The 23558-nt window shown below is 42.3% G+C and overlaps 1 protein-coding gene across 15 annotated transcripts in view; it reads right to left on the bottom strand.

Moving 5' to 3' along the window:
- The window catches only part of nfasc (neurofascin), an 82580-nt gene that overhangs the window by 20253 nt on the left and 38769 nt on the right, over positions 1–23558 (bottom strand). For 9 of the 15 annotated variants that reach the window (XR_002290258.2, XR_002290261.2, XR_002290260.2 and 6 more), the window contains exons 3-27: positions 22065–22225; positions 19597–19614; positions 17863–17968; positions 16713–16909; positions 16279–16401; positions 14913–15083; positions 14650–14697; positions 13462–13573; positions 11711–11895; positions 11496–11627; positions 11277–11294; positions 10611–10754; positions 8587–8698; positions 8347–8513; positions 7438–7585; positions 7069–7193; positions 5907–5951; positions 5542–5643; positions 4263–4460; positions 3916–3986; positions 3509–3731; positions 3298–3413; positions 3015–3225; positions 2802–2924; positions 917–1090 (exon numbers count right to left, since the gene is read on the bottom strand). Coding sequence is in view for 11 of the 15 variants with exons in the window: in XM_020703346.2 (XP_020559005.1) it covers positions 917–1090; positions 2802–2924; positions 3015–3225; positions 3298–3413; positions 3509–3731; positions 3916–3986; positions 4263–4460; positions 5542–5643; positions 5907–5951; positions 7069–7193; positions 7438–7585; positions 8347–8513; positions 8587–8698; positions 10611–10754; positions 11277–11294; positions 11496–11627; positions 11711–11895; positions 13462–13573; positions 14650–14697; positions 14913–15083; positions 16279–16401; positions 16713–16909; positions 17863–17968; positions 19597–19614; positions 22065–22155 (3160 nt within the window). In the remaining 4 variants the exon portion in view is untranslated. The remainder of the gene's footprint in view (positions 1–916; positions 1091–2801; positions 2925–3014; positions 3226–3297; positions 3414–3508; positions 3732–3915; positions 3987–4262; positions 4461–5541; positions 5644–5906; positions 5952–7068; positions 7194–7437; positions 7586–8346; positions 8514–8586; positions 8699–10610; positions 10755–11276; positions 11295–11495; positions 11628–11710; positions 11896–13461; positions 13574–14649; positions 14698–14912; positions 15084–16278; positions 16402–16712; positions 16910–17862; positions 17969–19596; positions 19615–22064; positions 22226–23558) is intronic. The other 6 variants (XM_020703351.2, XM_020703347.2, XM_020703350.2 and 3 more) reach the window with 6 other exon arrangements.

The following is a 23558-nucleotide window of genomic DNA, read 5'->3' as shown; positions in this document are numbered from 1 at the left end:
TGATTGCCATGATTGATTTGACTTATGGGTTTAGGTCGGATGCTCTTCCTGACACCCCTCTGCAATTATCTGAACTAGAGATTGGTCCAAAAAAAAAAAGCACTGGATTGTGCCCCCTTGTGGTCACATTATTATCATATTATTAGTATTTGTTATTTTTACTTTTCTTTTATTCGTTTTAACAGTGGTCCTTCCTTTGTTGTCTCCCATGACGTCCACTTTGACTCAGCTGTGACAGATGGTGTGACCTGACTGCGATGTACCTTGTAGTTCGGTGTCTTTTGAGGCAACTGTGAATTTAGTATCCATCCCATCAGTTTGCCATTAGTTTTCTTTTTGCTGTCTTGTCCAGGGAGGTTGACTACAGTCCTGGGAACCTTAACTGATCAATATGTGCATCTGTTCCCATGGGAACATCAAGATCCTTGAAGATGGTCCACATGCTTCTCCATGACTTTCCTCCTCCTTTTTTAAAGTGTTGTCCATGTTCAATGTGTCGTTTCACACGTACAAAAGGCAGACTGATAAAAAACATCTGTTATGGTAAATAGAGGACAAACTTTATTCTAACATATCCTTAAGGTCTCTAAGTTTAACATTATTTTTGGCCGGGCCTGTTATGTTTGTTTTTTTTAAACGACAACTCATAAAAGGTTTTTTAATTTGTGGTCTTTTTTTCATTTTGTGTTTTTTAGTCATTTTTTATTCATAATTACTTGTATCCAACTCTAGTTATTCGATGACTGTTGTGGGTTTGTCCTACTCAACACAGGATTTTGCCCTTGATTGTACATTTTGTCAGTAAACCACAGCTGACTTGTTGCTCATTTTTGGGGGGGTAAACTTTGACAAACGCATTGAGATAAATGGAAGTCCACATTAGATCTGGAGATGCAATCTGGTGAAACAAACTCACCTTCATTAGAAAAGTGAGGCGACTCTTCAGCGAAGACCTCCCCTGACCCTTGCTGGGTGAGCGCAGACAGGAACAGCTTGTAGCGTGTGGATCGGTCCGGAAGTCGAAGAGTGTGCTTCGTCACATTATGCGGGATAGTCAGGATCGTTGGGCTACTCGGCCTGGAGCTGTTGACTACACACGAGCACACACACACAGAAACACACAAGGACACACAAATTGAGGGTTATACTGAACTAATGCTTTTCACAGATGCTTGTAAAAAATGCATGAGGACCAGAAACCGTTTGAGCTGGCATTGTGCTCATGAGCCTCTGAAGAAGCTACAGCCTGATGTGGAAACTAACCCCTCAAACAATACTTAAAATCATAGCAGGGGGGTATTCCAGACAGCAGGTTATGCTAGTTACCACGGTAAGTTTGACGCTAAGGAAGCGGATAATCTCAGCTTTCGGTTCCAGGAATGGAGGTATGTTTCAGGGTATGTCAAGTTGCCATTGCAACTCATGTTCTGAACATAACCTGGTCTGGAGCAGGTTTAGTTGAAGCTTAGTTTGTTTACAGAGAGGTGAAGCAGCATGGCGTGTCCATTTGAAGATGATTTAGTGGATGAAGAAGCTCAGATAATTCTTTTACCTCCATGAGACGGTGATAAGACCACGTATGGATGTTGGAAAGATAAACTTTTTACATTGATCTAACTTAATTATTTTCTTCAGTTAAGATAAATCTTTTTTTTAGTAAAGTCAGCTTAAAAATAACACGTAGTTATCAGACAGTTATTTTACTTTCATTCAAATTAATTCAATTAAGTAGGTGTAACTTTGGTGCTGCTGTTAGATCGGCACCGCAAGGGATTGTGGGATACCATTCCCTTTGCCTGTCTTGACGGATTTGGGTCTAAGTGTGGGTTTTTGACCAAATGTGTTTAGTTGTTTAGCTGTTTCACTGTGTTTTGCCGAGTTATTTGTCCTGTTATGTTTAATTCTTTAACACCATGAGTGAGAGTAAAGGAGAGAATGATGAATGTATAGAGCACCCCTACTGTGCATTGGGGTTATGACAATGTCTGAAAATTGGTAAATAAGTGCACGCTCATAGTCTATATTGTTTCTTTCTTTTAATTATAAAAATGAGTATATCTGCCGGCTCAAACTCTGACATATGAGAGTTCAAGAATTATGATAAATTAAGATGAAAAAAAGATGAATTGGAGTCAAATGACATTTAGTTAGATAAATATGTAAATTTGAGTTGTATAAACACTAATGAAGTTTTTATACACATATGAAAATTAGGTTGAATAAATTTAACTCAATAACTTGTCACCAATACAAGTAATTCGTTTAAGTTGGCAAAATTGGATAAGTTATATATATGTGTCACAAGGAAAATGGAAATGAGATAGAAACTCATGCTATTACTTTGTCCGTTCTTTTTCTCCAAGCAGAAATTATTTATTTTGCTGATGCAGCCGTATTACTTTTTTGATGGGTGTATAATCTTCATACGCCGTCATTGAAATCTTAGACTCCGTCTCACTGAAGATATAGCGCTCTCTTTTTTTGCTCCAAGCGTTTCCATGGTGACTCCAGAAATTGGCGATCCATTGAGAATGTCTTTATGTACTTGCCGTGCACGGGCATTAACCCAAGGTTACCAAGTCAAACTCATATCCAGTCTTGTGGAACCGACATACCCAGAGTAAGCAGGTTCAGGCGGATTTTAGCCAGACTTCAGGGTTAAAGTCAGGGTAGTTTAAACATACTTTCTGGAATACCCCCCTCCTCTTCAGATCCTGTTTGTTACAACTGTCCTCACGCTATGAACACAGCTCTACACTGCTATTGCACTTTTTCCAAGAGAAAATGTCAGGATTTTTCACCTGCTTGGTACTCAAGCTTGTATCCTATTAGGATGCCGTTGGGCTCCAGAGGCCTGTCCCATTCCAGGTAGAGGGTGTCCAGAGTTCTGCGGTTAATCTTGAAGAACTTGGGAGCATCTGGGACTGCATTTACAACATAAAAATACAGCATATTGTAAGTCATTCAGATTTTTGGATAAGGGTCAGGTTTTTGGGATTTGCTCAGGACCTTACCCCCCTCCCTGGTGGTAAACTCCACCATGTTGCTTGGTGGACCCTCAAAGCGGTTGTTGGCGACCACCATAGACATTTTGTATTTGGAAAAGGGCACCAGACCAGTGAGAATCCCAGATGGTTCATCTGCAGTCGTGTAGAAACCTTTGTTCTTGGTCTCCTCCTTGACAACCAGGCCAGGAACCAGACTGGACTTACGACTGTAATAGAGCTGGACACCAAAGAAGGGGATTGAGACTCACAGAAAATAACACATGAGGAAATAAGCCTGTCCGTTACTCACTCTGTATTCCTTGAACTCTCCACGGATGGAGCTCATGTTCACGGCCTTCCATTTCACCTGAGCCTTTGTGCTGTCCACATTTGACACTTGCAGCTGGCGAGGTGGTTCTGTGGGTTCTAAAGGCAGCAAACGTAACACAAAATAACTTAGAACTCGCCACCTTTAGAATCACACATCCCAGGAATTATCTTCTCGTAGTATAAATACTCACTGTCCTCCCCAGAGTACCCAATGACCACATTGGACTCCGGGCCAGACCCAAACTCATTGCTGGCCTGGATTCGAATCTCATAAGGCACATAGGTGTCTGTGTTCTGGACAACATAGTTAGACGAAGGTGTAGTCCCACTGTCCCACTGTTCTCCAGAGTCCTTCCGCCTCCACCAAACATGGTACTGGAGGTTTGGACCGTTCCTCTCCAGGTCCTGCAGGGGCTGCAAAACAATGTGAGACTGAGCACAAGCTGGGCATGGACAAACCCTCAGAGGGAGAAACAAGACTACTGATCATCTGTCTAGAAATAGTGCTCTGAATTACTTCAATGAATAAGGTCATACTTTACACGTTTCCTTCTTTATTCTACCACCTGCACCACACCTCCTCTTGTGGGTGTCTTACCTCCCAGGTGATTTCCATGTTATCATTTCTGGTCCCCCATCCTCTCAAACCTCTAGGAATGGCATCAGGGGCTTATTTGGGGACAAACAGAAGACCAGAAGGCTCAGCCATGAACAAGAGCATGAAAGTTTTCAAGTTCTGCAAAGGGTTAAAAGGCCCCTTAACATTTAAACAAGTAACCCCACAGAATACAGAATAATGCAATAACATTTTCTTTCTCAATGACACCTAGACTTAAAATGCATTTTTTTAATGAACTGAATGAAAGGCAGTGTGTGCTGTGATAGCAGGTAAGCGTTTACTGTGCAGTCTGCATGCAAATCTGTTGTTCTTGTGTCCCTCCTTACCTGCTCCGCTGGTCTTATATCTTGGCGAGGGCTGGCTCGGGTCGCTTTGACCCACTGAGTTAATGGCAATGACCCTAAACTGGTAGTTCACATATGGGGATAGCTGCAGGACAACGGAGTTGAGATCCCCAGAAAAGCTAGTTAAGTTTTGCCACCGACCGGGCTCCCAGCGGTCCTCCTCAAACTGAACCAGAAAGCCTGCAATGGAATAGCCAGAGTGAGAACATAGAAAGAGTGGAAGTGTACCCATCCTGTTTCAGGTTCTAAGAATGTTTACTTGTACCTGTTTTTTCCCTTTTAACTTTTTTTATGTTAATTTTTCAGTTTCTGTTAGATTTCCTTTTTGTTCTTTTTCATGTTACGTGTTTTCTATTCTTTTCTCCATTTCTACTGTTTTCCTGTTTGCGTTCCTGCCTTGTTACGGAGTGTGCTTGTTGACAGACTCAGTCGTTTCGCAGCGTTATGATGCGTTCACACTGGGCTTGGAAAGGCGTGAAACTTGTTAATGAAAATTCTGTGAAGCGTTTTCGGCTTCCGCGTTCAAAACTCTCTCATTCATACGTAGCTACGCAAGTTTTTAGTGTCCATTTTCGGGCTCCACGTACAAAACATGCGGGCATAGAATGCACATTTAAAGTTAAACCAGTTGAACTTTAACCAATCAGGGACTTTGATCTAGTGACGTATGGATCATTTTCAATACATGGAAGTGCCAACCGTTTGAACATTGATCATGAAGGATTCTTAAAAATTAGACCAAATGAGATAACTCCAAAAGTGGAGTTCCACTTTAGCGTATCTGTCATTGACAGACCTTAACTTGCTACTACACCATTTTTGAGCCCTCTAATAAGAGTATGATGGGTCATTGCAGCACAGATAGAAGCCCTTCGGCTTCTTAGAATGAGCTCCAATGGCCTGAGTATCCAATTTCAGCACTTGGGCCACAGAAGCCACAGAAAATAGCATTCATAATACATGTCAAACCATCTTTAAGAGCCGGTTTCATTTGTTCTAGAACATCTCCGGTTCAGAGGCTTATTTTCTAAGACCCTGATCAAACAGCAAATGTAATATTCTTGTGGACATGCAATTCTGCACTCTTTATTAGAGATATTAGTAATTCGGGTCTGTGCACCCCCCCCCCCCCACACACACACACACACACACACCCACACACACACACACACACACACAGACAGTGGAATTCTGTGTTGAAGACAACAGCAGCTAAAGCTCCCCCTGTCAGACAGGTAAGGCCTGAAAGGGTAATAATCACCTGTAATTGGACTGTTGTGGTCATTTCCTGGGATCCAGGTGAGGCGGACGCTACGGGCTGCTGGGTCTGACAGATCCAAGTCCATGGGGGGATCTGGGCGACCTGCACAGACACACACTGTAAATCACACAACCCAATATGCATAAAAGCACTCTTCAACATTATCTGTTTGTGATTTCAGGTTTCTGTTCATGTTAGAAGGATTTAGTGAAAACATATAACGGTCCAACTCTGCTTCCCTTCATAAATGTTTCTACTGATCGTGTTTTTTTACAACAACTGACTTGAGTCGGAGCACAAGGACACATAAGGCCACAAGAATATAACCCCAACAACAAGGAAAACAAAAAATCAGCTAGAGTTACCTGGCGGCAAGGCACTAGACAGTGAGGGGTGGAGGGAGGCATCCTCTGTGGGCAGGGTGAAGGGGTGGGGGAGGGCACAAAGGTTAGTTAGCAAGCTAGTTAGTGTATTTGGGACTGAAGCTTCAAGGGCTGCAGTCTGACAGATATTTAGAAAGCAGATTATCCGTTCTGCACTGATGAGCATGTTTGTGTCTATTCAGCCATCACCTGCCCCCCCCCCCCCCCCCCCATCACCTCTGTGTTCTCCTGTCTGCAACTGAAACAAAGTCATCAGTGCAAAAGTTTCCATCAAAGAGAAATAGGTTATGGGTTATTTCTGGAAACGTCTACAATGCTGACTCAGTGAAGCTCATTTCCACATCAGTGTTAAGACTTTTACTGTCTGGAATGGGCATGGAAAGAGCCTTTTAAAATGTTTTAAATAGTGTAGCGAAGCAAGGTAACGTCAAATGGAGAAGCCTGGTAACACGTGAGGCACTCAGAAACTTGTCAAGGCGTGTGGTATAGTGAGTGTTGAATGGTCAGAAAGAAAAAAAATCATGGGAGCATAATTAAAGACCCACTCTGATCACCTTTTGTAAAATCATTCCCACTGGTCTTTTTATTATGATTATTCTGTTTTTAGCCAAAATAAAAAAACTTTGTTATTTCCAAGGACATATTTTCTGCAGAGCGGCAGTTCATTAGAAATTCACCTTTGATTTGTGGGTGGGACTGTTGGTGTTGAACAACCCTGCTCCCTTCTCCTCCCCATTGCTGAGAACTCGGAGCAGGGAGCTTGTGGCCACCCAGAGTATTTTCTACGTCACAAATTAACTCTTTTTCAAACAAACTTTGTTCATCCGCTCTTGATTCATAAAGATTTGAATGAAGAAATACTCAGAAATACAATTTTATAGCTTAATTTTCTTTTTATATATCCTCCATTATCAGAAAAATTCCAAAGGATATGTTAAAAAAACACCAAAGCAAGATTTTCATCAAAGTGGGTCTTTAAAAGCGTGAGGGAAGGGTGTGGGAGGAGCGTTATGGTCTTTGTTAATTTAAAGAAAGAACCTCTGGTGATTGAAAGCACAATAGCATGGAGTGAAGCTGCTGAATATTTAGCGTGTCCACTGAGGCTGTGTAACCTCAGACCTGTGGGTCCTGCAGGTGAGTGTACCTAAAACGGTGAGGCGGGCTGACACTGAGTCCTGATCGATGGCAGATTTGGCCATGCACGTGTAGGTTCCTGCGTCGCCCTCATTTATGTTGGAGATGGTCAGCGAGTCCTTGTCCTTCTTCAGCCTGACAGACAGCAGTTTGTCTGTTAGTGCTGCATATGTTCATGTTTGGCGTCCTCTTCAAATCTGCACACTAGTGCACTAGTCCATCAGACATTTCTTTAAGAACTGTGTTATTGGTAGATAAGGGAGTTCAGAATTACAAGCCTTTAAGGGTTTGGCTTTAACTTTCCTTCAACAGACCTGAACACAACACAAAGATAATGTGTGGGTCCTTAAAAAGAAATGGTATCCTTCAATTCATTTACCTCCATCTCAGATCCAGGGGCTTGTCATCCTTGGTCCAGGTCACGGTGACGGGCAAGGTGGGGTCCGAATTCACTTTACAGTCAAAACGAGCCGTAGTTCCCCTAACAGCTGATTGATGCACGGGGGCTTGCACGATTCGAGTCGGTTCTGCATCACAACGTGCATATAAAGGAATAAACTCAAATTTTACTCCTGCAGGCATGTGAATGAACTATTGGCAGTCTTTTTGGTTATCTTTCCTCATCTCCAGACTTCAGGGGGACTATAAGTCTCCCTGACCCTGTATTTCTCTCACATTCTATGGACACTTAATGGTTCCAGCAGAAAGTAGTTTCCATGATTTTCTATTCCTGTCAGACTGATCCATAAAATGAGTATGAACGAATACACTGATGGGCACCAGTGAAACCACACTCCTGCCTGTGATGCCTCTATAGGCATGGAGGGGTTGTAGAATAAGCAGGGCAAGATGTCTTCAGAATCAGAGCTGAAGACCTGAACAGAAAACTTTAAAGGCCTTCAGATTTCTGTTGATGAACACAGAAGAGTGCAGAAAATAATAGGGAGCTGCAGGGCTGGCAGATCTCCTCTGATTTCCTCAACAATCACTGACAAAATGGAGGAGTTAAAGAAGAGAAATGTGAATGTGTCAAATTAGAAACATCAGTTCCTGCTTTGATTAGGTCAAAGCAGTTTTGATTGATTTCAAAAGAGCACAAGAGCCACTTTAATGAAAGGCACTTCAATGAAAAGGCATTTGTGATGATCCTTTTTTGCACACTATTTGGCACATTAAAAAAAGAGTCTGGTTCACTGTGGAGGTTTCTACGGTGAATCTCTGCCGGATGAGGGTTTTAGTTTACTTTAGGCTGATGGCTCAGAAAGAGGAAGAAATGTTACTAACTTACCTTTGACCTCCAGATGGACCTGGTTCTCTGCCTTTCCCAGCATGTTGCTTGCCACACAGGTGTAGGTTCCCTCATCCTCTCTCCGGGTCCGTTTTATCTCTAGGGAGCCATTGAGATAAGTACGGTAATGTCCACCGTCCAGCCCGCTGCCCTGTCCATTCTTGAACCTGCGCGGAAAACAAGATTCAGAGCTGAGCAGAAAACAGAGAAGCAGATGTGAAATTAGCCTCGGGCCCTCACCAGCGATGTTCAGGTAAGGGGGAGCCAAAGAAGGGACAGTCCAGGAAGGTTCGGTTGTTCTCGATGACTTGAATCAGTTGGTTTTTGGGACCGAGCATCATGGGGGAAAGGTCTGCAACAAGATCAACAGTGCTGCTCGTATCACAGAACTTCAAAATGATCAACCCTTTCTTACCACTTTAAATGTAAAACCAGAATATTATTTTTTTATATTTAACCACTATCCAGTTGACAATCGGGTTGGGGGCCAAAAATAGGTTTCTAATCCAGTGTTTTTCAACCTTTATTGAGCCACGGCACACTTTAACCTTGACAAAAATCCCGCGGCACACCAGCATCCCAAAAAAAAGAAGCAGAAATTCATGGTCTGTATTGATCGACCCCCCCCCCCCCCCCTGCCGCAATCTCACGTGGATTTTTGTGATAATTGTGGCAGAAAAAGCAGGAAGTTGCGGCTGTTTTTTCTAAGAGATGAAATAAAAGTTAAATTAGGAAATTTAGAAACTGTTTGTTTGTTGTGGTTTCAAGACGTTTAAAAAAGTCGACTCAATATGCGCTGTCCCTTTACGCCAATGCATCATGGGAGATGTAGTGTGAAAACGGCAGAAAAAGGGCAGAAAGACGCGCGTCTCTGAGCTTCATTGTTTTGTTCACTTGTTCCACGGTCTGATACCAGTCTGATTCTGTGGAAAGCTACACCGCTAAAGACGAGCTTTAGCTGGTATTTATGTTAGAACTGAGCGACTATCAGCAGAATTAAGAACAAGGAAGTGAAGACTTTAAGCACTTCTGATTGGTCAGACTGATGACATGTGATTAAGCCTCCAAGAATGATTGGCGGAGACAAAGGGGCGGGGACTTTTCCGCAAACTGCTATAGCTGCAGGTCAATCGCGGTACCGTCATAAATATCAAAATGTCTTTAATAGAATTAAATAAACACAAAGAAAAAGTAATTTTAAGATCTTTTATATTCCTAACTACTCAGTGTTTTATCAGGGCCTGTTTGATGAACAAAGAGCTGAAATCCTGGAGATGGAACATGTTGTTAGTGCATGTGCATAATGAGGGCTATTTTCCACGGCACACCTGACCATCTCCCATGGCACACTAGTGTGCCGCGGCACACTGGTTGAAAAACACTGTTCTAATCCACAGAAAGACTTCCTTTAGAGGATCCTGCCAGACTTATGGACTAGCCCAGTTCTGATTCTGCAGCACAGCATTTCTGAAGATCATGTGACTCAGATCAGCTAAATCACGAATAAGTATGAACTTTCTTACAGCATTCCCTCATCTTCAGTTTACTAAAGCTGGTGGTCTCAAGCACAAGAACAGTACACATAGATTTGAACTTCAGTGAGCTCTAAGTCATCTGCTTCTTAACTTACACTCTTATAGAAAAAACCTTTATGTGCTTGAACTGAGCAACGATGCAGGTTAAGCCAAACATGTGGAAATGAGCTGGAGGTATCTTTGACCATACACTCTTAAACACTTGGGTTGTTTCTTCAACCCAGTTCTTGGGTTATTGATTTGGGGATATATTTTTGGGTTACTTTTTGTTTTTGGGTGGTTTCATTTTAACCCAGTTCTTGTTTGAGTTCATTTCTGAGTTAAAACAACCCAGAAAAAAGTTAGTCCCTTTTAAATCTTGGAGTTGGGTTAAAGTCAACCCAACTTGGGTTATTTTTAAATTATGGAGCTTTTAGAGTGTAAAGTCAATCTACACGTAGTAGAAGTAGGGTACAATCAGAGTCTGCCATCAGCAACGATGGAAAACTCTGTCACAAAGCTTAATACCAGCAAGTATCTTCTGAGACCTCAATAAATGTGTTAATTTGAATAAAGAGTTCCTGCTTCTCTGGTACCATCAAAAATAACTAAACCTAATATGCTAGCAAAGCTTCCACGTTGAAGTAACAGAAAGACCCTGATGCTCTTACAAATGTGTGGTCCATAAATGGACTGGGGCCATGAGCGCATATTAAACTGGTGGTTGACCCCCACCCTGCAGTGTCTCACCCAGAACGCTGACAAAGGCGTTGGCCAGCAAATAGCCGTGCTGGTTGGAGGCATTACACTGGTATACGGCGCTGCTTCCAATCTCCACTGAGCGAAAGATTATGGTGTCACCCAACATCTCCCTGTGCCGCACTGAGTTGGAGCCTGTGTTGGGGAGGAGGAGAGATAAAAAATAAACACAGAGAACCAAAGTGGCTATCAGAAAAAACAGAAGTATGAAACCAAAAGAACATGTAAGAACCTCCACCTTTCCTGCTCTAAACTAACATTCAGTCTTCAAAATGAGCTGTAACTGTCACATGATTGAGGCCTGCAGAGGCTGGTGTGAAGCTTACTTTCACTCTATTGAATGTCACTTACTGGATGTTAACACACTTGTGAAAATCCTGGAAAAACCCTTTCAGCATCATTCCTTTATGAGAACATTTCAATAAAGAGCTTTGTAAATCTCATGTTGTAAAATTATCTGTTAGTAAGAGGTGACTTGTCATTTATTCATCGCATATTTAACCAATCATCACACCATCAACATCGCATCAATGCTCGTCTGGCATCTGAAGCACAGCTCCTGCCACCCAGTAAACATGGAAAAAACATCTTCCACTGTCAATTCCTAGATTAGATTGTAAAAACCATAAGAGACAGGAGCATTAAAATCATACTTACTGCCCTCCCGAATCTTTGCTGTTTGCCCAGAGAGAGAAGAAGAGGAGAAAAGAGTAAGAAGGTTATAAAAAACATTCAGCAGTTTTGATAATTAGTTAGCCTGCTGTCAGTCTTTACTTGATTGGATATATGTGAGGAGCAGACTCTCACCTTGTGCTTTTTCATATCCTCTATTAGCTCAGTAATGAAGACATCCCCCATCCCCCAAATCCCCCATACCTTCCAAAGGCTCTCCGTCGACAAACCACTGAATGGTGGGCTTGGGCTTGCCGTTGGCTCTGCACACCAAACGGCCACCCTCGTCAGGGGCTAGAATCAGGTTAGTGGGTTTATCCAGCCAGTATGGAGCAGCTATGGGGCACATTTGAGGGGTGGTCACATAACATGTTGTCACACAAACATGTATGCCTATGTATAGAGATACAGATGCTCACCTTTCACATCCACAGAGATTGTGTGGCGTATCATGCCCACATTGTTGTTGGCGGTGCACACGTAATCCCCGGCGTCCTCCTCCGACACGCTCAGCACACGGAGCACCTTGTTGTTATTTTCAAACTTTACCTTCTTTGCTGGAAGCTCTGCCCCCTTTTTAAACCAGGTAATAGAGGGGGTGGGACTGAATAGAGACATGGAGGAAAGGCTCCAGTGAGAGAGGGGTGCTGCTGGTCTGAAAATACATCTTTAAAGGAGGGTATTTTCCTCTTTTTTTTTCTTTAGAAGCATGTAATCAGAAGAAGATTCTGCACGATTAAAAAAAAAACATGTTTTAGCCTCTTTAGAGCTGAAACATGCAAATTCTTATATGTCCGCAGTCTCACTGAGTTGAGCGGTCTGTCTGTCGTTTTGTTGGTCAGAGAACCAAATTCCAGGTTGGGAACCAAACCAAACATCCCACTTTTTTGCTTTATTTACTTCCTTTTGGATCCATCTTTAGAAAAAAAACTAACATCTCATTGCGCTTTTGCAGAAAATACCTGTCAAGCGACAATCATTCTCTCTACCTGTCAAACAAGGCTGAACTCAAACTTGTTCAGCAAAATGGAAATGGTTGTTTTGTTGAACATTTTAAATGATTCTACCAGAACAGTTTATCCTATGGCTTCATTCACCCGACACTTCCCAAGAAATCTAGAAATTTCCCTCCACTGTAATTTTAAGTTTGACCAGTTGTCAAATCTAGCTTCTTCCAGCTCTGGAGAGGTACTTCCTTCAATTAGATTGAGACACCATATACCCTTTTATCTCATCAAAACTTGATGTGAAAGCTACCATCTATGAATCACTCTTCCTTGCAAAATGCTGCAGTCCAAATGCTAATAAGGGCTATAAGTGGGAGCTAATAAACCCCTAGTGTTGCTGCCCCCTACTGGCTCCATATAAAAACTTTAGAATACATTTTGAAACTGCTTTCTGAAAGCTCACATGATTATGTTGCAGTTTAGGGCCTTGAGGTCTACTGATCAACTGGCTCTGTCTGCACTGTGCTCTAAATTCAGCACCAAAGGAGTCAGAGCCTTCATCGCACCAAAGCAATGGAACAGTCTTTCATTGCACATCAGAGATGCAGACTCTGGAACACTTTAGAACCCTGTTAGAAGAAAACCTCTCTTCATTGAGGTGCAACCATGACCTTCAGCACGGAGATTGTTTTTTTGTTTTATTTTTTGTTAATCACTTAAAGACTCTTTTCTGTCATATTGTTCATTGTTGTGTATTCCTTTGTTATTCAGTCTTTATCCTTGTGACTATCCAGTGCTTTGATCAGAAACAGCTGTGTAAAATGTGCTAAACGTGCTTTAAAAACCATCCTTTTTAAAGTTTGACTAAACTTAACCCTTTATTGTTAGAGGCCTGCAATTCATTCTTGTTAAAAGCATCTGCACTGATGCTTTGTGATGGAAGGAGAATATTAATTCTATCACCTTCACTGCTTTATCCCCACAGACAAAATAGGCCAGCTTTTTGTGTGTGGAGCCTCTAAAGAAAGACTGGAATGACCGCCAAGGAAAATACCAGTCAAAGTTCAGAGATGTGAAAGAAAAGAAAAGAATAAAAAATCCTATCTTCAGACCAGTCAAATATGGTTAAACCAGATACAAAAGTTGTACATCACTTTTCTTTAGTACCACATATTAATGTGTGTTTGAGTATGTATGCATGGGAATGTGCACCTGCCACTCACAGGCCAGCAGCGATGCATTCCAGCAACAGTTCTTGGTCTCTGAGAACCATCTTGGAGCTCTGGATCCCCGAAGGTGTCAAGAAAGAGGGTCGTGACTCAGCTACTCTCCTGCCTGTGGACAATCAAGAGGACAGGTTAGCTTGTTCACACACACACATGAATGCCCCTTACAGCATGACTCAATGGTCAACATCCTCCAGTTTACCACATTTACCCAAAGCCTTTTCTCTTGGTTTAGGTTCAGTCTGGTCATGAGAGGAAATCCAGCTGAAAGAAGGTCAGATGTCTCCCTAACAGGACCACAGCAGGGGTCACTGATCTCAATCATGGAGACACATGAAAGTCCTGCAGCATTAAAGTGCAGATGAGTTTGTCCACCTGCCAACAGGTGGGATGCTCCAAACTAGGTGCCTTAAGAAGATGAGTGTTAATTATCAGAAAAGCTGAAGCAGTAAGGGTTCTAGAGCTGAGAGGAAGCAGGGAGCATTCTGGGAAAGTGACAGGCAGTGCTAAGAAGACCCCCACCCCATCTGTGGGATGCTTTTCAGAAGCCACCTTTTTAGTTTAGCTTTTAGATACATTTTTTAATTTACCTTGTAATACTTAAAATTTTAATGTTTTGATTTTTTACATACAGTTCATAATTTTGATTCTTGTTATTTACAAAAGCATTTTAGTCTAATGTTATTTTTATTCCTCATACATTTCTTGATGGCTTTTTTTTAATTGTTTTATTTTATTCACCATATTAACTCCAGAGGTTTCTTGCTTCATTTATACATAGTTGTAAAATCTTTTTCATGTTTTCTTATATATATTTATATTGTCGGGTTTATGCATGCATGTGATTTTACTTTAGGGATGTTTTTTTTTAAGCATTCTAGTTTTAAAAAATGTCTCTGGAAATCCTCAGACCTCATGTTCTAAGGGTTGGTGAGCAGATCTGGGCCACCCTGGAAACCTTCACGCTAACATTTTCATACTGTGAGCGCTGTCACTCCCTCTGTATGGGTTTATAATCAGCTTCATCTGTGAGCTGCAGCTTATCATCCCATCAGAACCCACAGAGCCCAGAAACCAGCAGAGAGAGAACGCCGTTAAACGTTAGAGCTTCACTCAGCTAGCAGATTAGTGTTTCTGCGGTGTTACCATGGAAACAAACTACAGGGAGAAGGGGAACCAACTCACCACCGTACGGGTCAGTGGCATTGAAAGATGTGTCGTTGTAAGGCTCAGCTGCAACAACAGGTACACAACAGCAGCATAAGACTCACATGCACTGATGACACACGTGACTCACATCAGTGCACATTTGAGTCACACGGTGGAGCTGACACTCGTGCCTTCACCTGCAGGTGGCAATGTATCACCACAAAACAGGGCAGGGAGAAAACCTCTCCACTCCTTGCTTTCAGATGATCTGGGCTCATGTCTGGGTGGGGTCCACTTACTGGTCTGGACTCTGAGGCTGAAGGGGTTCTTCTGCTGGATGGTGTGTGTGAAGTTGAAGCGAGCGTTGCAGCTGTAGTCTCTCTCTGCATCCTGGAGGTGAACATTGGAGAAGTACAGGTCTCCGTTCTGACCCATGGACACCCTTTCATTCTGCGGGATTGGATTCATATCTGGTGGATGCAGAGTGGGGACAGAGAAGAGAACATTTTATTTGCACACGGCAGGAACCAACAGGGTTCTCATCAGAGTTTAGTAAGAGGTGTATATTAGGTGTGAGGTGAGCTACATCACACTACCATACAAACAGACTGACACAGTAATATGTCTGATAGGTAGGACGACCTCAAACTTGATGAAGAGGGTTAGGATTTTCATTCTGCTTTTGCATTTAAAAGAGCTGTATGACTAGGGTGCCTATTGCCTGCCTTAATGTGAACTGTACCCTGAGCATACCTGACGGATTGGGGGTATGCACCTTTTTAAGATTTTTGTCTAAATTGGTATTCCTAAACTCATGTGCATGGTGTGCACCAAGCCCTTAACATTTTATTCCAAAATTTACATCAGACCTAGAGGTATCAAATGCTGCTGATCTTCAAACTGCCTCTAGAGCGCTGGTTTTAGAAGGGTGCAAATCGCTTTCTTAAATATTCTAAAAACTTTACTCCCAAATAAACATAGGTGTCAAAATCATATTTCATGTTTTTTTTAATTTACCATTAATAGCAACTGTGTGTGTTTATTTCTGGATTTAAAATGTATGTTTTTATTTGATTAGAGCTCATATTTACACAATACACAGCCGTGGTGTAGAGGTAGAGGCGGTGGACCTATGATCAGAAGATCGCAGGTTCGGTTCCCACCTTGCCTGCCCCTGTGTCTAAGTGTCCTTGGGCAAGACACTAAACCTTGCACTGCTCCTGGTGGTTATAGGTTGACCCAAGTGTTCGGCAGCGGAGCCACCTTCAGTGTGTGAATGTGTGTGTGCACGGGTGAATGGGATTGTGACTGTAAAGCCTTCAAGGAAGCAAGAAAAGTGCTATACAACTACATACCATTTACCATTTTAGTTGCATATTTAATGGTATTTTATTTCATCTATGGTCAGGTAAACATCAGATTGCTATGTGATGTTTTCAGTGTCGAGTTGCATACTGCTAATAGTACTAGCATCGCATAGCATTAGCAAAGCTTGAAAAGCTACAGATGCGGTCAAGTTGGGGTTGGGGGCAGAGTGGACCCATGGGTGAACCCAACAAAACATCCACCTTAGCTGTTCTGTCCAATTGGCCATTATCAGAATGCAAGGAAGAAATATTCATGTGGTGAGGTTTAGTGTCTAAGTGACGGTTGGTTGTTGCTCACTGCTGTCCATCCAAAAGATCTGGGGAGGGGGCAGGCCTGGAGGAGGGTTGCAGGGCAGAATCAGCGGGGAACCCTCAGTCACCACCCTAGGCTCCAAAATCTCTTTGGGCCACAGAGGAGCCTCTGAAAGATTAGATATAAAAGGAGGAAGATGAGAAGGACAAAGGAAGAGAAAAAGGATGGTGGGAAAAACTGAAAAATACATCCAGCTTAGTCATCAAAATCCTATCAGGCTGTGAGATGTTTCTGATCTGTAATGCTGATACTTTAGATAAGGACAACTGTAATCTGATTCTTCAAATGAGGCACAGAAACCCTCCTAAAGTTTGCTGGTTCTTCTGAACTTTACTGTCAATTATATTTTGTGTTTGTTATTTCTGAGAAAATGCATAATTGTTGTTGTGTGACATATCAGAAAGCATCTCTGTCCTTACTGGAAACCCGCAGCAGGATCTTGTTGGACATAGCTACTCCGTGGTCATTACTGGCAAAGCACTGGTACTCCCCCTCGTAGTCCTCAGGTCTTTCCCCAGGCCGGAACCCAATTTTTAAGGTCCCAGAGTGTTTTTGCATGGTCACCCGAGGATCATTCCCAAAGTTGAAAAACTTCCCATTTTTTCTCCAAAGGAACCTGGATTGATGAAGTCAGAGTTAGACCTGTGACCTCTAGGAGGGAAGCTGAAGACAAGCAAACACACACATGGATGAAGATGGACCAAGCCAGGATTTATGGGTCTGCAGAGCTAGGTGATCATTACTGGACCTTCATTTATCATCTGATCTGGTTTGTGAACACTTTTAGAGATTAGCACTTAATCTAAATTTCACTGTGGTGTAGAGGAAGAGACCTCTGATCAAAAGATCAGTTTGTCAGGGTCCAGATGAAGAAGGGATGCTGCCTCTGAGGGGGGTGTTAGTTTCAACCAAGAGCGGACTCTGAGGAGGCAAATCTATGAAGAACAGAAGCTTTTTAAATGCCACTCCCATCTGTGACTGAGCTGAAGTTGGGCTTGGGGATGGTCAGGGCTCATTGGGAGCTGACATCTGACAGCAAGACAAGGAGGTCCATGTTTGCTGATGCATCATGAACGCGAACGCCCCCTGTCCTGGATTTGGTGCATGCAGCACTGAAGGCCTCATTGTGCACTCATGTTAATGGGTGTATGCAGGAGTCAGCGTGCATGGGCATGTGTGTCTGACGTAAGGCAGCCCAAAACAAATCAGCACTGTTCTGGAAACTGCTGACATCACTATACCCCCCCCCCCCCCCCTCCACACACACACACGGGACAATCTGAGTGGCGTTTAAAAACATCAGTACAGATAATTCAACAACTGTCATGCCCAAGCCCTCACTATCTGGCACCTGGGGAATATACCAAAACTGGGTGAGGCAAACATACTTTAGCTGTAGTTAAGCTGCACCATCTGATCACATACTTCAATGGTTTTTCCCAATTTTCCGAAAAACTCTGAAGAATGTTTGGATCATCATAGAACATCTCTACTTCCCACAGCCAAAGACTTGTGTGCGTGTGTGTGGGGGAGTGTGGGTGGGTGTTTGAGTGCATGTGTGAGGCTTACGTTGGGGTTGGGTTGCCCTTGGCCTCACACTCGATGATGATGTTATCTCTGGGGTCCACAATGTAGTCCTTCACTGACTGTTTAATAATGGTGGGGGGCTGCTTCACTGTGGACACAAGCGCACTCTCATTAGTAGACAGACACATTCCCATTAAAACACCCACACACTCATTAACAGAAACACAACACTCTTGCATTCCCAAAAACAAAGAAATGTATTAACCTACACAAATACATTAACATACATACACATAAACATGCACACACACACACACGTGCATGTACACACTCAATAACATATGCAAAATGAGATTTAGATTATTTTACACAAAAACATACACAAATAAATTAACACACATTCATATTACTATACACACATCGATGCACACGCATAGACAATAACACACATACACTGCAACAAACATTTATATTAACCTACACAAATACACAAGCATATCTACATTACACAAACACATGAAAAAAGCAACACAATAACGCACATTCATATCAACAGATATTTACACAGACACACAAATACATTAATACACAAACTTATCTACATTACTACACACACACATTTACACACATATATTAATGCACGAACAATCAAATGATTACACACTTTGACACAAACATAAATCCATTACATGAACAGACTAATCATTGTGATGTTCTGAGAGCTCTTCTGAACATGAGCCCATCCACCATCCGGACTCGGAGTTCCTCAGGAAGAGATGTGGGTGAGAGAATGCCTTCTCTCCCACATTATATCTCTACATCACTTGTGCACACCAACGTGCACTCATTCAGCTCTGTCTGGGTTCTTTCCTGAGTTTGAAGGACCTTCATAAAGCACAGGTTTTTTCTTCTAACCCTTTAAAGAAAGGAAACCATCTGCTGGCCTATGTGACCTCTGCACCTTTCTCCTGCAGGGCTTTTTTAAGGGGCGGGGCAAATCCAACAGCTGCTCAGTTAGAATGGATCAATTAAGCTCAAAGACAGGAAACACTTCAGGAGGACTACTTTCAGCAGCAGATCAATACACATGCAGCTGTCTGACTAGCATTTCTGCTCATCATCTGAGTTTGCTTCAGTGACAGAAAAGAAAATTAAGCTCTCTACCTCCCCAGCTGTGCTTTCTCTGCCCCCCACGCAGCAAAAACATTTTTCTGCCTTTGAGCTTTTCTTGCTCACAGAGCCCCGTAGGGCTTTAAATGTGACATTGAAAAACACAAGCATGAGCATGATTGTAAATGCTCTGCAGAGGACCTTCTTCTTATAAGGAAACCTAAACGTGCAGCCACGTGCAGAACCCGCAGTTCTGAGTCCAACAGCAAATGATGTTCCCGTATGCACAAAGCTATCAGCCATGACTACACACCGTTGATTTTTTGGTTTAGATTCAGTTTTTCTTTCACACACAGCAGTCTTAAAAGAGAATCAAAGACTGATAAAACACCTGGAACAATCTTGTTTCAAAAACTGCTCATTTGGAGGTCTACTCCCCGACAAAAGTCTACTATCACACCAAAGTGTACCAGAGTTTTCCATGATCAGGTTTTTATTTTATTGCTTTTTGGTTTGTTCCAAACAGGAGTTCAGGTGAGCTTCCAAAGGGACTATCAAAAGAAACCATCTCCAGATTTAAGTAGAACACAACCTGTCAGAGGCCTGCTCTGTTTCTGTCACCTGAAAACTGACAAAAGCATAAAATGTGTTTGAGGAAAGACTTACACTTCTGCTGAATCGTTGCTATTAGTCCAAAGTGCAGGAGACAGCAGCAGAAAGAAAGAAGACAGAGTGTGAGCTGGTTAATAATATTAGAAACACCTTGAAAAGACTTCTGCTGGGTTTATTAGCTATAGGGTCAAAACTCGTAATTCACTCACATCAGCTTTGAGTGTTAAAATCTCAAAGCTGATGTGAGAAAGTGTTACTATCTGCTTCTCTCTAAAGATTGCATAAAGGGCTTGACCGCAGTGACATAACATGTACCTGGAGAAAAGGCCCTCACCTTACACAGCCAAAACAATGAAAGTGTACAAAGTCCAGACAGATATTTGTATTTTTATTATTTAAAATGTTATTTGGAAGGAAGAAGTTCTTTATTGTTAAACTGAAGGTGAAACTGCTCATGTAAGTTATCAAACAGGTCAGCATGTTGTTAAGAGGGTAACTAAATCAATCATTTGTTAAATAAATGGGAGTTAATTCAAATGACATTTTGTTTTAAAATGTCAGGTTAGATGGAGCTTAAATTTATAACATACAAGTTTTCTTGAGATATCCGATTTTTCAGGTGGCATTTAGACAGGATAGGCTGATGTCCTTTATCCTATAAAGGCAGCTGTCCGACATTTAAATATCGTATTATCACATCAAAATGTACCCAAAAAAGCAGATTCTTCACAGCATGAATTCACCTTAATCCATAATATCTCACAGTTATACATCTGTGCAAGTGTAAACGAAATATTTACGTGTATCCAAGACAACCACAGATTTTTCCAAACTATGCACCAACAACAGTAACTTGTTTAACTTCAAAGCATTTTATGTCACACAGCAGCAAAGCTAATTCTGAAAAAGTAGCTGATTTTTGTGGTCATGTGAACAGGTTTTCAATCTGAAAGAAAGATTCTGTCAATTAGGGCAACTGGATTTGAAAAAAAAAATTTTAAGATGATTTTTTAACAAGGTTCTTAATAAATTATATTCGCATGTATTTGTACGAGAATGTGTGCCCTAGCTACCCCACCTTGGTGGGACACAGCCTGGGTATATAAATAGATTTAGATAGATAGATTCCATATGGGTGCTGCAGGTTTTTGGGTTGTCCGGGCAGGACTAGCCACGTGTTAAAGGCAGCGCACGCGTGTCTTGCAGTTCCCTTGAGGCTCATATGGACACCTCAAGGAATGTCATGAAAGTAGAGCATACCATTGTCACGTGTGTGGTAAGTGAATTGTGAATTCTTTGAAAGGATAACGCAAGCTACACACAGTTACGTGGGAGACTCTCTTATGAAGACTTTACGTCACACTCTAGTGCTTATTGAGGTGTGCGCACTGGCCCCTTACTGATTGCGTGAAAATGCTGCACACACGGGGTGTGCACATGATACGCAAGTGCCTGTAGGATGCATGTAGGTTGCCCACACAAATTAAGCTCTGATTGTGTAATTTACTACTTTCTGAAAGGACTCCTTGCGCAGTGGGCAGGATCTGGGGAGGTGGAAAAAATGAAAAATGTGTAGGATACACCTGCAACCAACCCCTTACTTACCCTTACATGTTGTCCAAGTATTTGCTACGACCTGTCACCTGCACCATGCCCATAAAAAATGTGCATACATATTTTCTCTCTGCAGGCTCACAGAGTGGTCTACAATATTAAAATTTCGTACAGCTTTTGCCCATTTTTTGGCCACACCCACCCCGTATCCATTCGTAAAGGCAGTTGTGACTAAGGCTTTATCTGAAGAACAGAAACCTGTAATGACATCTATGGATAAGTTCATTTCATTTCAGAATGGTTAAGCTTCATAACCTTTTTGTTCTGCTGCCCCACACCCCTTCACACAAACAAAACAGGGCCCGGGTTACAAAACATCCTCTGGGATTATATGAAATATTGACGCGGACATAACAGAATCCATAAACATCAATCATTTTTGAAAGGTGGCGTAGAAAGAAAAAGGCTTAATAGATCTTTATGCCATCGTGAAACCCAGAGTGTTTCTGCAGTAATAACAGCGGTTTACGGTTTATGGTTTACGATTTACGGTTGTGGTGCTTTACTGAAGTCCTCTGTTATTTGTTACGATTATTTGTGTTTGACAGATATCTATGAAAATTATTTCAGGACTCACCTTCTATAATGACCAATTAAATTTGTAACTTTGCCATAAATTTGCTGTTAAAAAAATATTTCCTGTATTTCCTCTGCAGCCTGAAGAAAGTGCCATTCGACCTAACCAAAGAGTCTGTCTTTAGTCTAAACGTTTTTGAACTCAGATCAAGTTCTGCAGCAAAAGTCAGGATCAAAGCTTCATCAATGAGCACATCAATGAGCACATCACATCACATCATCATCATTTTATAAAATGATTGGGGGCTGAGGCAGCAAAAAGTTCAGCCCAGATTCGAACCAAAAGCCCGAAGCATGGCTTTCAGGGGCTAACAGGGATGCAGAGGACTTACGATCAAGAGGAACTTCAATGGGTCCTGCTTCCTGCCACAGCAGCAGGAATAACACGGGCGTCAGGGCCACATGCACCCCCTGCCCCAACATGTCTCTCTGTCCTTTTGGTTGCTCTGGATCTTCAGCTCTGTGATGGTTGTCCTGACACCTGTGGGGAGGTCTGGGAGAAAACAGAAGGAACAAAGTCAGACAGAAAAAGAGCAGCAGTTAGGAGGGAGGTCTGTAAAAGAGTCCCGGCAGAACAGCATATTCATGACTGACTAACATTCGCATTCCTGAAAGAGGAAAAGCTTTGTGGTTCTGGTTCTAAATAAAGATCTGAGCTTCATCTTTTCACAAACCGAACCTCATCTTAAGGTCTGTATGCGGACGTTCTGCTCAGTGGTGACACCTGAGAAGAGTAACCTTCATTACACTGCTTTCTGTCACCTTCATCAAATCATCGTCAGCAAGAGAGGAAAGAGCGTCATGTGACAAGTTAATCTGTGGGTGGGGTCAGCTGTTGGTCCAAAGGAGGTTCTGAGACTCCAAAAAACCCAAGGTTGATTAAGTCAGTCACTTTGCACCAGAATGTCTGTTTTAGTCAGTGTAATGTATTTAATTTGATTTCATTTATTAGAGTTCATTTTAATAAACTCATCCACAGCAAAGCTTGTGATGAAAGCATTCTGCGATGTCTTTGAATTACGATTATGTCATTTTAAGCCAAAATCATATAAACCTGCATCGTTGTCTTGGATGTTTCTGTAAAGTGGTAGTAGTTCATTAGAAATGTGCCTCAGAGTTGTGGGGGGCCAGTTGGCATGGGGAAATCCCACCCTCATTTCCCATCATCCACCTGTTTACACGCTCCCCCACTATCTCACACTGCCTTACAACCTCAACTTAACATTATGGGTGCAGAAAAATGGCTATCCAGCCGTACAGTTTTTGAGCCAGACGAGGAAAACAAAGACGTACAGGAATCTATTTGTCTGCAAGTGGATGAATTAAAAAAAACACAATTTTCATCTCAGTGGGTTTTTAAATGGTAATTTTAGAGAGCAGGGCAGCTTCCTGTTCCCCCATGAGTTCAGAGTGGGGGAAGGAAGAGTGATAGGATGGGGGGCTTCTTGTTACATGGCTGCAGCTCTTTCTCCCATGGGGAGTTGAAACCCAGTGCTGGCTGGCACAAGGTGCCAACAAATGAGAACATTCACACTATGCTTGGATGCAGATGCAGGGGGGGGTACGGGGGGGGGGGGGGGCACCCTCACACATGCACACATGGGAGTGAAAGCACATAACCGTCCTGCTGCACTGATTCTGTTCACACTAAATGAGATCCACAACCAGAATGAGAGCGGAGAAACTTGATCTGAATTGTAAATTTTACCCCCACAAGAAAAGAGAGACTGTGAGATGGGGGGGGGGGGGGGGGGGGGGGAGAGCTTTGAAATAGGTCAGTCTGTGAAACCTCTGGATGCTCTCAAAGATGATGATGGGAGGGTGAA

The sequence above is a fragment of the Oryzias latipes genome, chromosome 5 (genome assembly GCF_002234675.1).
Source record: "Oryzias latipes chromosome 5, ASM223467v1".
Lineage (NCBI taxonomy): Eukaryota > Metazoa > Chordata > Actinopteri > Beloniformes > Adrianichthyidae > Oryzias > Oryzias latipes.
This window is presented reverse-complemented; position numbering and strand designations above follow the sequence as displayed.